Here is a 13,960-nt window from a genome sequence, read left to right on the forward strand (position 1 = left end):
ACATATCATATGCAAAAATTTACTCCTGATGAGTTACAAACTTACATATGAAAACCAAAAACTAAAAATGTTTAGAAAGTAATATAGGAGAATATCTTTTTCTCCTTAAGATAGAAAAATATTTCTTTAATAAGAAACAGAAAGTAAGCACTAACCATAAAAGGAAATTGTAAATTAGACTGTGTTACTATCAAAGACATCATAACAGAAAAAGACAAATAACAAAATAGTAAAAGGTATTTGAAATTCATAAAACCAATTAAAACATCCAGATTAAGAGTACATAAAGATCCCTAGAAATCAGTAAGAAAAACAGGCAAAGCTGGGGGCTGAGGGAGATGAGGGTCTAGGAAAAAAATTAAATAAACATGTCACAAAAGAGAAGAAAATCTAAATGACCAATAATCATATGAAAATATGATGTGTTACATTAATAATCAGAGAAATGCAAATTAAATAACAATGGGGAGCCATTGCACACCAACAGATAATAAAAATTAGAATTCTGAGGATAAATATGAAAAGTTTAAAAAATATGAAGCAATATAAAATTATGCTGTTAGTAGCAATATAAATTAACAGCATAATTTTATATTGCTTCATATTTTTTAAACTTTTCATATTTATGCTGTTAGTAGCAATATAAATTTGAAGAAGGCAATGGCACCCCACTGCAGTACTCTTGCCTGGAAAATCCCATGGATGGAGCAGCCTGGTAGGCTACAGTCCATGGGGTCGCTAAGAGTCGGACACGACTGAGCGACTTCACTTTCACTTTTCACTTTCATGCATTGGAGAAGGAAATGGCAATTCTTGCCTGGAGAATCCTAGGGACGGAGGAGCCTGGTGGGCTGCCGTCTATGGGGTCATACAGAGTCGGACACGACTGAAGTGACTTAGCAGCAGCAGCAGCAGCAGCAATATAAATTGGTACAGTCACTTAAGGAAAGAATTTGCTATCATCTATATAGTTCAAGTAAAGATACAGCAAGGTGACTAGGTTTAACAAGACGGTGCTGTACATTTGAAAATTTTTATGACAGGAGATTTTAAAAGTTGTCACTACAAAAATCAAAACTATGGATATGTTAACTAACATTATTGTGGACATCATTTTGCAATAAATACATCTGTCAAATCACTGTGTTGTACACATTAAACAATGTTCTATGTCCATTATTTCTCAATAAACTGTAAATAAATAGTATTTGTCAAGAGATTAAATTAACAGAAAGAAAGCCAGCCATCTGAATAGTAATTAGAAGATGCAGGACCCAAATCCAGGACTTTCTGTCTCTATAGTATTTACTCTTAATATGTAGATAAAATTTTTAAATTAAATTCACAGGTAAGGGAAAAGACACACATGTGTTGTATGAGGCACTGGCTTATCCTGAGGGCAGTAGCAGAATGTACTTTTTTCCCTATATCCTTGCTGTGAATGATATTCACCAAAATACACAAGTATTCTCTGTATAAAATCCAAAAGGAAATTTGCTCCCTGATTTCAGTGCCAAGAAGAGTTATATCTTCATTTAGCAGAGGAAGGACTTGAGGTTCATAGAGCTAAGTAACTTCTCAAAAGCAACTACTAAGAGGCAAGACCAGCATTCTAATAAGTATCTATTTTCCTCATGCTGAACCCCAAAGCTCTGAGACTAAACTCTGAAAACACACGCATTATTTGATCCAAAGTCCGTTTGCTATATGACAACAACAATTGCCTGACCCTATGATTTAAGCCTATATAAACTTACATTAGTCTAATCCCACATACAAAAATGTCTAATCCATGTGCCTCCCCAGACACTGGAAAGCATATTTACACCATTGAACTACCCCTCACTGAATATCCTAAAAATTGCAACCTCCTCATTTTGGCTTGTCTTCCCCAGATCTAGAATACACTTTGGTCGACATTCGAATCCCCCCAAATTCAAGATTTCACCTACATAAATATCTGTCCATCCCTCATAACTATAGTTGGGGAAACAGAAGCATGCCCTTGAGATGTCACAGAGAGATTAAGAAGATCAAAGATCAGTCCCAACATCTAAACAGGAAGCCTCAGGGGTCCTCTGTCCCCTTGGAGACAGACCCCCTAGAGAGTTCATCACACCACAACATCCTTAGCCTAATAAGAATCTCAGAGGCCACAGAGGAGACCTCAGACTGTGAGAAGCTGGCTGTACTGCCACAATCAAGAGAGCCCTCCCACTTGAGTCAGAGCATCTCTGCCTTCTGAGATCTGGAGCTGGGAGAGCAGCAGTGAGCTAGGGACCAGGGACCGTTAAGAAAGAAGGGCGGGGGTTGAGGTCAGGGAAGGAAAACGTGTTACCCCCTTGGAGTAGTATATCAGCTCCTCCTCCATCCCTGCTTGTTTCCTTGTCAATCAGCCCTGAATTTCATGGGAGACACATGAGGAAGCTGAGCTTTGACTGAGAAGCAGACGTGACTTGACGAACGCACATGGTGCACATCAGCTTCTGGAGAGGCTGGGAAAGAAGGAAAAGCATCTGGACATAGAGGTGAGCTTCAGAAGCTGGCCACCCACTTGGCTACTCCAACCCACTTTGGTACCTTACTTTTTTTCTCCCAGATACTTTCCAATATCTCACAGATTGAGACATCCTAAGGTCCAAGTAGAACTTCCATGTGGCATTTGGTCTTTAGTTCAACCAGTTTGATCTCTAACCCATTTATACCATTGGTTTTATTGGAAGTAAAACCCCACCAGTAGAAGGGAAAGAAAAGAAAACCCATCATATTCACAGCCTGATCCACTCACCCTGTGCTTTTAGAACGATTCTTCCTGATTCTCAGATCCAAAATGTTCCTCCTTTTTTCTAGTCATCAACCTGTGTGTTCTTCACATCTGTGACCTGCAGCACCGAATCCCATTAATTCACTAACTCTGCACTAACTTTTGTATTCCACATTCCCCAGGCAAGCCTTCCATAAATACCTCATCTTTGAATATTGATCAGTGTGTGATACACTGCTTTACAGACATAGTATCTCAGTTGCTATTCATTAAACATCAAGAATGAGTTTGTGAACAGGTGATGGAGGACAAATCAAACTCCCACAATTCAACTTTAGTCCAGGGCACTGTCCACTCCAGGACCCCAACTCCACTCACTAGACACACAGCGGCCACACATAGTCAAAATTTTCCACCTGATTTTGGACAGTTTATCATGGAGATTCAAAATTTCAACTTCCTCCATCTCTACTTCACAGAAAGATAGGCCACCTCTTTTGCAACTCCAAGGATGCATTCTGATCATGGAAGAAGAAACATTGTCAGTTAAGGGACATAAAAGGGTAATTCATGTAGAAAACTGTCAAAATGAGGAAAACAGTGCCTGTGCCTGATTGTGATAGACAATAAATATACCAAAACTGGAGGAGAGGTACATAATGCTTAAGAGCATAAGCTTGGTGTTTGATATCTGATTGCTATTCAACTCCTTAGTAACCATGAGCAAACCGCTTCACCTTTGTAAACCTTAGTTTCCTGAAACAATGCATGCTTCATAATTCCTTATCATGGGATTTAGTCAAGTGCTTAGCATAGGTTTCATAGGGAATATGTATTTGTAAACACTGGTTGTTATTTTCCGCTTTAACTACTGATACACTCAAATCACTAGATGCATGAACAAATATTCCTTCCATAAAATTTTGCAAAATGATATCATGCCATGAGGTAAGGAGGATTAGCTTCCCATTCTGTGCCCAAACAAGGAAAATAAAACAATGTTGACCTAGCTTCACCATTCCTCTTAGACTTGCCCTGTTGGTTGTTTCAGCAAACCTTTACCCGTTCCCCAGACATGCAAAGTTAAATCCAATAGGATAACAACTGAATGTGCTTTAGAAGGAATGATGGTTCTGCGACTTCTGTGTTTCACCATCCACACCCTCCAGCCATCTCCATTGTCTTATAATACCCTATTTTGCTAACAAAACTTCTCTTCACCTGATATAATGTTCCATATTCTGTTTGTCCATGATTTATCTCCCAAAATACAACATGAACTACACAAAGCAAATATTATTTTTTGCTATGTTCCCATTAGGGAAACAGAGTTTCTCCCAGAATAGGAAGTAAGCAACTTGAATCAAAGAACACCACTCTGATGGATTCTATAGGAAAACTCTTCTTCTGTCCCTACAGCTTGCTATATAAGGTCCTTATGATGCCCATGGATTTGGGAAGCTAAGACCACATCATGGACCATGAGGATGAGAAGCTTTCCCTGCACACCTGCCGTGAAAGTGAAAGTGTTAGTGGCACTATGGACTGTAGCCTGCCTGGCTTCTCTGTCCATAGAATTCATCAGGCAAGAATACTGGAGTGGGTAGCCATTCCCTTCTCCAGGGAATCTTCCCAACCCAGTGATTGACCCAGGTCCCCTGCATTGCAGACAGATTCTTTGGGAGAGTACAGTTGCTACTGGTAACCAAAAAGCCTTGGTGGGTTCTCCTGTTTTGGACAATGGAATTGGAGCATGTGAAATAACAAAACAATTGCATATAACTTGGACCCAAGTCAATGGAAAGACTCAACCAAACCAGTAGTGTCTCTGAATTCATCCTCCTGGGACTCTCCTCATGGCCTGAGGACCAGAAGCCACTCTTCATCCTCTTCCTCATCATATATCTGGTCACCATAACAGGGAACCTGCTCATCATCCTGGCCATCCACTCTGACCCTCAACTGTACACCCCCATGTATTTCTTTTTGAGTTTCCTGTCTTTCACTGACATTTGCTTCACCACAACCATTGTCCCCAGGATGCTGGTGAACTTTCTGTCACACAAGACCATCTCCTATGCTGGGTGCCTTACCCAGATGTATTTTATATATGCCTTGGGCAACACTGACAGTTGGCTTCTAGTAGTCATGGCCTTTGACCGCTATGTGGCCATCTGTGACCTCTTCCACTATGTCACCATCATGAGTCACCACCGCTGTGTCCTGCTGGTGGCTTTCTCCTGCTCATTGCCTCACTTCCACTCTCTCCTACACACACTTCTACTGAATCGCCTCACCTTCTGTGACTCCAATATCATCCATCATTTTCTCTGTGATCTCAGCCCTCTGATGAAATTATCCTGCTCCTCCACATTTGTCAATGAAATTGTGTTAATGACAGAGGCATCTGCCTTTTTGGTGACTCCTTTTCTATGCATTACTTTTTCTTACATACGAATCCTCATCACGGTTCTCAAAATTCCCTCAGCTGCTGGGAAACACAAAGCCTTCTCCACGTGTGGGTCTCACCTCACTGTGGTAACACTCTTTTATGGAAGCATCTTCTATGTCTATTTACAGCCTGTGTCCACCTACACTGTCAGGGACCACGTGGCAACAATTGTCTACACAGTTCTGTCCTCCTTGCTCAATCCTTTTATCTACAGCCTAAGAAACAAAGACCTGAAACAGGGTCTGAGGAAGCTGGTGGGCAGGAGGAAACCTCAGGCAGCACCCCCTTGATGAAAATACAAGGGAATCTTCCCCATTTGAATCTGGTTTCTACTGGGTCTTGGTGAACAAGCAAGCTCTTGGAGGTTAACATTTTTAACCCATGTGAGAATAGGCATTGTGGTCAATTACATCCATTGATGAAGACCCTTTATTTGACTTTGCTTCTGCTTAAATCATGATGTTCTTCCCCACTGTTTCTCCTCTTTCCTGTGAAGATTCATTACTTTGCGTCTTCCAGACGAGATGCTTTAAACCAATCTTTTTTCCCACAGATATTTCCTGAACAAATTTCTCATTTCAAGACTTATCCTCAAAAATCCTTCATATTTCAGTATATTGCTAAAAATCATTACTTAATTTGTAGCTGTTGGATGCCTGTTCAAACATTTGAAAGGGGGGATGGAAGGAGAGGAGGAGGAGAAAGAGTACATTTTAGCTAACTTTCACTTTGAATATTTTTATAACTCCTCATTTTTCTCATTCAAAAATGTTTTCTTGTTTAAAACTTCAGTTTTCACTTTTTCTCCTCTTAGTTTTTCTGTTCCTCACTTATTATATTGCTATGACTTTATTTCTTTTCAATTTCATCATTTTTTAACCAAACAACTAAAAATTGCTAATGACCAGAAAAAATAAGAATCAAGAAATTATCCATACCACAGGGGGCATGCTGAAATCTTTCCTCCCTCCATCTATCACTAAAGTATGTTTTAAAATATATAATTTAATACTTATTCTAGAAACTTCAAGTCTTAAGAATCTCACAGAAATATTGCCATAACCGTATGTTGAGTGTAGAGATTTTATTTGAGTGAATCTTAGTTTTTAATATAAAAATAGGCCAAAACACTAAATCTTATCAATAGGAAATAAATCAATTATGATTAATTGCATTACTGTTTTAATGCATAAGGGCTGTAGTAGACGGAGAATGGGAGACATTTGTGTTTCAAAAAATAGTGTGCATCCATAAAAAGCCAGGAGTCTGATCTTCAAAGCAGAAAGCTTTTCCACCCCATCATAATAAAAACAGTGCAAACTCCAAGTAGCAGACAGATTATATAGTGACTTATTTGGTAATTGCTGCTGTTCAGTCACTAAGGACCTGCAGCATGTCAGGCTTCCCTGTCCTTCACTGTCTTCTGGTGTTTGCTCAAACTCACGTCCATTGAGTAGGTGATGCCATCCAATCTTCTCTTCCTCTGTCTCCCCCCTCTCCTCCTGCCCTCCATCTTTCCCAACATCAGTTTTTTCCAGTGAGCCAGGTCTTCGCATCAGGTGGCCAATGTATTGGCGCTTCAGCTTCAGTATCAGTCCTTCCAATGAATATTCAGGACTGATTTCCTTTAGGATGGACTGGTTTGATCTCCTTGCTGTCCAAGGGACTCTCAAGAGTCTTCTCCAGCACCACAGTTGAAAAGCATCAATTCTTCAGCAGAAATGGAGGAAAGTAGCAGCTCTGGAGAGTCTCATCTTGCTGCATGCCTATAGAGGGCGGTAGGGTTGAACCAGAGCTGATTATCCAGAGAAGCCCGGTTTGGGTTAGGACAGGTAGAAATCAGAAAAAGTGCAAGAACTAAGGCAGTTGAAGAGAGATCACCTAATGAAAAATAAAGGCAGGAATGGGATTCAATATTCCTTTCTTAAGAAACTACCTCAAAGCAAGAGTTTAGTGTTCTTAACTGTTTATCTCATGTGTAGTGCTGAGTCATGGCCAATAATGTTCCAGAATTCATTTTTCCATGAGAGGAAGAATTGGACCAAACCCACATTAAAACAATTTTCTGAGACCTTTTATTTTGTTGTTGTTCGGTCGCTAAATCATTTCCGACTCTGAGACCCCATGGCCTGCAGCATGCCAGGCTTCTCTGTTCTTCACTATTTCCTAGAGTTTGCTCAAATTCATGTCCATTGAGACCGTTTATATACAATTTATGTACAATTTAGGAAGACGATGTCAATGAGTTCCTTAAAGACCTGCCTAAACTATAGTAATTTGGGCTTATCACTTGAGTCACATATCATTATGTTTGCTGTTGCACTAGGAGGATGCCTGCCTTTGAACCTCTATGACATACTGTGACTGTCAGGTAGTAACTGCTACTTTATGTTTCTGTGGCCAGAATAACACCCTGGTTAAAGCAAGTACTTGATTATGAGAGAGACACATTACTGTCCTCTGCCTGACACATTGGAATCTAATTTGGTCTTTTAACTACACCAGATTTGAATGTGGATGGAAAAGTATACTGGGAGGAATTTACAAAGTTAAAATGGAACTGCTAAATGATCCAGCAGTTTCACTTCTGGGTATTTACCTGAATTAAAGAAAAACACTAATCCAAAAAAATGCACCCTGATGTTCATTGAAGCATTAATTACAATAAAGAGGGTATGAAAGCTCACTAAGTGCTCATCAGTAGATGAATAGATTAAACAAAGATGTGGTGTGCATGACACAGAGCAGGCTGCTACTTTTGGGGGGTGCCCACTTCCACGACCACCATGTCCTCTGCCTGCCTTTTGTCAAAGAGTAAGTTTAATCAGAGAAGAACTGCAGAAACAAAGGAAAACAGTCAAAGGAGACCAAATAATAATAACGTGGTCATTAAGCTTGAACTAAAGTCAAGGACCTTTAGTGCTTTCTCAAGGGCTGTAGATAATATTCTGAGCCATATCCTGGGAGCTGTCTTATAGATACTAGAATACCAGGTGGAGAAGTTAACTGCTTGATGACCAGACTGTACCCAGGACATGAGGGGCCACAATTCTGAGAACTGGCTGAAAAGAAATGGGAACATATGCACCCTGAAACTGAAGGTTATTAACTGTACCTAAAACAACCAAGATGATGCTGGTCAGATCAACGATGACCAGTTTGAAAATGACTATGCTGTTTCTATACATTGCTTGCCCCCACTCCCACCCCGCCGCCAGTCTGTCTGTAAAAGCTCTCACCCCCTGCTTGTTGGGGGCGGGGTAGAAGTCGGCCTTTGGACAGATGTCGATGTCGGCCACCCTTCCCCGCAGTTGCCGGCACCTGAACTAAAGCAAACTTTCCTTTCCACCAACCTGGTCTGTCTGTTGACTTTCGAGAGGTGAGCAGCCAAACCCCACATACCTTTCAGTAACATGCATAGAAAATGGATGATTACTCAGCCATAAAAAATGAAATCTTGCCACTTGCAACAAGATGGATGAACTTGAGGCTATTATACTAAGTGAAATAAGTCACACAAGAGAAATAGAAATATCATATGATATCACTTTAATATGTAATCTAAAAAATGAAACAAAATGAAAACAGACTCATAAATACAGAGAACAAACGGGTGATAGCCAGAGGGGATTTGGAGGGGAGGGGGAAAGTGGAAGGGGATTAGAGATACAAGCTTCCAGCTATAAATCAACAAGCTGCAGAGATGCACCATACATCATAAGAAGTCTGGTCAGTAATAATGTAATAACTCTGTGTGAGGACAGATGATGACTGATTCACAGATACAGAGAACAAACTAGTGGCCACCAGTGATGAGAGGGAAGAGGGGAGAGGCAATAGAGGCTTAGGAATTTTTTTAAGGATTATGATGGAATTATATGGAGAAGGCAATGGCACCCTACTCCAGTACTCTTGCCTGGAAAATCCCAAGGATGGAGCAGCCTGGTAGGCTGCAGTCCATGGGGTTGCTAAGCGTCTGACACTACTGAGTGACTTCACTTTCACTTTTCACTTTCATGTATTGGAGAAGTAAATGGCAACCCACTCCAATATTCTTGCCTGGAGAATCCTAGGGATGGGGGAGTCTGGTGGGCTGCCGTTTTGGGGGTCGCACAGAGTCGGACAGGACTGAAGCGACTTAGCAGCAGTAGCAGCATGGAATTATATGAAATCATGTAAGTGAAACTTCAAAATTGTAAAGGCACTATATAATTAAAGAATCTTTCATTGAATAAAAACAAGGATCTAAATAAAACAATTTCCCCTTAAAAAAATAAAACAGAGGAAGACAAGTATTGTCTGATAATACTTATATGTAGACTACTGAAAAAACAAACTACTGAAAAAAAGACACAGATTCATGGATATATGGAGCAAACTATAGATTAGCAGTAGGGAAGAGGGGAGGAAAGAGGCAAGATGGGGTAGAGAATTAAGAGTTACCAACCACTATGGGGTCCATGGGGTCACTAAGAGTCGGACACGACTGAGCGACTTCACTTTCACTTCTCACTTTCATGCATTGGAGAAGGAAATGGCAACCCACTCCAGTGTTCTTGCCTGGAGAATCCCAGGGATGGGGGAACCTTGTGAGCTGCCATCTATGGGGTCGCACAGAGTCGGACATGACTGAAGTGACTTACCAGTAGCAAAAGCAACCACTATGCAGAAAATAAGTAACCTACAAGGACATATTGTTCAGCACATGGAATACACCCAATATTTTATAGTAACTATAAATGGAATGTAACTTTAAAATTTATGAATCACTACGTTGGATATCCAAACTTATATAATATTGTATATCAACTAGACCTCAATTTGAAAAAAAAATTTTTTTAAACGTCTGAGTGAGCAGATATAACAGTTCGCACCAAAACAAGTCAATAAGTTTTAACCATGTAAACGTATGGATATGTTAGCTAACATTACTGTAGTGATCATTCTTTAACAAATACATGTTCTGTGTGAGGCAGTGGTACTCTGAGGGTGGTAGCAGAATGTGTTTTATTTCCTATAATATTGTTGTAGATATTATTCACCGTAATATACAATATTTTCAGTATAGAACTCAAAAGGAAATTTCGTTTCTTGTTTTGGTGCCAGAATTGTTACACTAATTTTTCAGATGAAGAACCTGAAGCTTATAGAGGCTAAGAAGCTTATTAAAAGCAACTACTAAGTGACAAGGCCAACGTTCTAGTAAATATCTCCTTTCCCCAACACTTTACCTCAAAACACTGCTCTTAGTCTAAACTATGAAATACATACCTTTTTTCCAAAGCTCTTTTGCTAAATGTGACAGTAACTTTTGCTGGAACCTGCCCTTTAAATATACATTAATGTTAACCTAATCTCACCTAGTAAAACATTTATTTACTCTACATGCAGACAGACAGTGGAAAGCATGTACACACCATTGATCTACCCCCATGGAATCCCCTGAAAACTGCAGCCTTTTCGCATTGACTCATGACCTCCCCAAACCTAGAATACACTTTGGTCCACATCTGAGTCTCCAAAAATGAAAGTATTCGCCCACATAATTATTTGTCCACTCTTGATAATCCATAGTAAAGGAAACTGAAGCATGCCCTTGAGATGTCACAGTGAGGTTTGGAAGCTCTGAGATTAGTCCTAACCTCTAAACTGGAAGCCTCAGGGGTCCCCTGTCCCCTGGGAGTCAGCAATGCTGACAGTGATTCCCATTCTGCTTTCTCTGTCTGCTCTCTACTCCCTCTCTGGGGACAAATTCCCCTGAGAGGTCATCACACCTCAACTCCCTCAGCCTAACAAGTGCCCCAGATGCCAGTAGAGCAGACCTCAGACTCATGAGAAGCTGGCTGGGCTTCCTCAATCAGGAGAGTCCTCCCACTTGAGTCAGAGCATCTCTGCCTTCTGAGATCTGGAGCTGGGAGAGCAGCAGTGAGCCCAGGACCAGGTGTTAGGAAAGAAGTGAGTGTTGAGGTCAGGGAAGGGAAACATGTTATCCCTTTAGAGTAGTAGATCAGCTGCTCCTCCATCCCAGCTTCTCTGGTCGATCAGCCCAGAAGTTCATGGGAGACATATGAGGAAGCTGAGCTTTGTGTGAGAAGCAGACTTGACCTGATGAACAGATGTGGTGCAGATCAGCTTCTGGAGTGCCTGGGAAGGGAAGAAAATCATCTGGACATGGAGGTGAGTTTCAGGAAACTGGCCACCCACTTGGCTACTCCAATCCAGTTTGGTACCTTACTCTTTCCTCCAAGATACTTTCAAATAACTCATGGATTGAAAAGTCATAAGGTCCAAGTAAAATTTCCACATGCCATTTGGTTTTAAATCCATCCAGTTGAACTTCTAGGCTATCTATATCACATTTTAAAAAATGTTGGCTGCACCGCATCTTCGTTGCAACATGCGGACTCCTAGTTGTAGGATATGAATTCTTAATTTTGTCATGTGGGATGTAATTCCCTGACCAATGATCAAACCCAAGCCCCCCTGTGTTGGCAGCATGGAGTCTTAGTTCTGGACCACCAGATAAGTCCCCCTATACCACATGTTTTAATGGAAGCAGAGCCCATAGGTAGAAAAGAGACAAAAACTATGGAATCCCCAGCCTCATTCACTCAACCTGTGCTTTGTTTTTTTAGATTAATTTTTTTGATTGTATTCTTTTTGCCATACATCAACATGGATCTGCCACAGGTGTACACATGTTCCCAATCCTGAACCCCTCCTTCCACCTCCCTCCCCACACCATCCCTCTGGGTCATCCCAGTGCACCAGCCCCAAGTTTCTGGTATCCTGCATCGAACCTGGACTGGCGATTCATTTCATATATGATATTACATATGTTTTAATTCCATTCTCCCAAATCATGCCCCCCACCTCTCCCACAGAGTCCAGAGGACTGTTCTATACATCTGTGTCTCTTTTGCTGTCTCGCTTACAGGGTTCTCGTTACCGTCTTTCTAAATTCCATATATATGCGTTAGTATACTGTATTGATGTTTTTCATTCAGGCTTACTTCACTCTGTATAATAGGCTCCAGTTTCATCCACCTCATTAGAACTGATTCAAATGTATTCTTTTTAATGGCTAAGTAATACTCCATTGTGTATATGTACCACAGCTTTCTTATCCATTCATCTGCTGATGGACATCTAGGTTGCTTCCATGTCCTGGCTATTATAAACAGTGCTGCGATGAACATTGGGGTACATGTGTCTCTTTCCCTTCTGGTTTCCTCAGTGTGTATGCCCAGCAGTGGGATTGCTGGATCATAAGGCAGTTCTATTTCCAGTTTTTTAAGGAATCTCCACACTGTTCTCCATAGTGGCTGTACTAGTTTGCATTCCCACCAACAGTGTAAGAGGGTTCCCTTTTCTCCACACCCTCTCCAGCATTTATTGCTTGTAGACTTTTGGATCGCAGCCATTCTGAATGGTGTGAAATGGTACCTCATTGTGGTTTTGATTTGCATTTCTCTGATAATGAGTGATGTTGAGCATCTTTTCATGTGTTTGTTAGCCATCTGTATGTCTTCTTTGGAGAAAAGTCTATTTAGTTCATTGGCCCATTTTTGATTGAGTCGTTTATTTGTCTGGAATTGAGCTGCAGGAATTGCTTGTATATTTTTGAGATTAGTTGTTTGTCCGTTGCTTCATTCGCTATTATTTTCTTACACTCTGAAGGCTGTCTTTTCACCTTGCTTATAGTTTCCTTTGTTGTGCAGAAGCTTTTAAGTTTAATTAGGTCCCATTTGTTTATTTTTGCTTTTATTTCCAATATTCTGGGAGGTGGGTCATAGAGGATCCTGCTGTGATGTATGTCGGAGAGTGTTTTGCCTATATTCTCCTCTAGGAGTTTTATAGTTTCCGGTCTTATGTTTAGATCTTTAATCCATTTTGAGTTTATTTTTGTGTATGGTGTTAGAAAGTGTTCTAGTTTCATTCTTTTACAAGTGGTTGACCAGTTTTCCCAGCACCACTTGTTAAAGAGATTGTCTTTGATCCATTGTATATTCTTGCCTCCTTTGTCAAAGATAAGGTGTCCATAGGTGCATGGATTTATCTCTGGGCTTTCTATTTTGTTCCATTGATCTATATTTCTGTCTTTGTGCCAGTATCATACTGTCTTGATGACTGTGGCTTTGTAGTAGAGCCTGAAGTGAGGCAGTTTGATTCCTCCAGTTCCATTCTTCTTTCTCAAGATAGCTTTGGCTATTCGAGGTTTTTTGTATTTCTATACAAATTGTGAAATTATTTGTTCTAGCTCTGTGAAAAATACCATTGGTAGCTTGATAGGGATTGCATTGAATCTATAGATTGCATTGGGTAGTATACTCATTTTCACTATATTGATTCTCCCGATCCATGAACATGGTATATTTCTCCATCTATTAGTGTCCTATTTGATTTCTTTCATCAGAGTTTTATAGTTTTCTATATATAGGCCTTTAGTTTCTTTAGGTAGGTATATTCCTAAGTATCTTATTCTTTTCATTGCAATGGTGAATGGAATTGTTTCCTTAATTTCTCTTTCTGTTTTCTCATTATTAGTGTATAGAAATGCAAGGGATTTCTGTGTGTTGATTTTATATCCTGCAACTTTACTATATTCATGATTAGCTCTAGTAATTTTCTGGTGAAGTTTTTAGGGTTTTCTATGTAGAGGATCATGTCATCTGCAAACAGTGAGAGTTTTACGTCTTTTCCAATTTGGATTCCTTTTATTTCTTTTTCTGCTCTGATTGCTG

General features: G+C 40.2%; 1 protein-coding gene across 1 annotated transcript; it reads left to right on the plus strand.

Moving 5' to 3' along the window:
- The first annotated feature begins 4,561 nt into the window (after window positions 1-4,561).
- Window positions 4,562-5,506, plus strand: LOC139185959 (olfactory receptor 1L8-like). The gene has a single exon (XM_070799835.1). The coding sequence runs from the start codon at window positions 4,562-4,564 to the stop codon at window positions 5,504-5,506; it is 945 nt and encodes a 314-aa protein (XP_070655936.1).
- Window positions 5,507-13,960: the final 8,454 nt, after the last annotated feature.

This window comes from Bos indicus, chromosome 11 (genome assembly GCF_029378745.1).
Source record: "Bos indicus isolate NIAB-ARS_2022 breed Sahiwal x Tharparkar chromosome 11, NIAB-ARS_B.indTharparkar_mat_pri_1.0, whole genome shotgun sequence".
NCBI classification, from domain to species: domain Eukaryota; kingdom Metazoa; phylum Chordata; class Mammalia; order Artiodactyla; family Bovidae; genus Bos; species Bos indicus.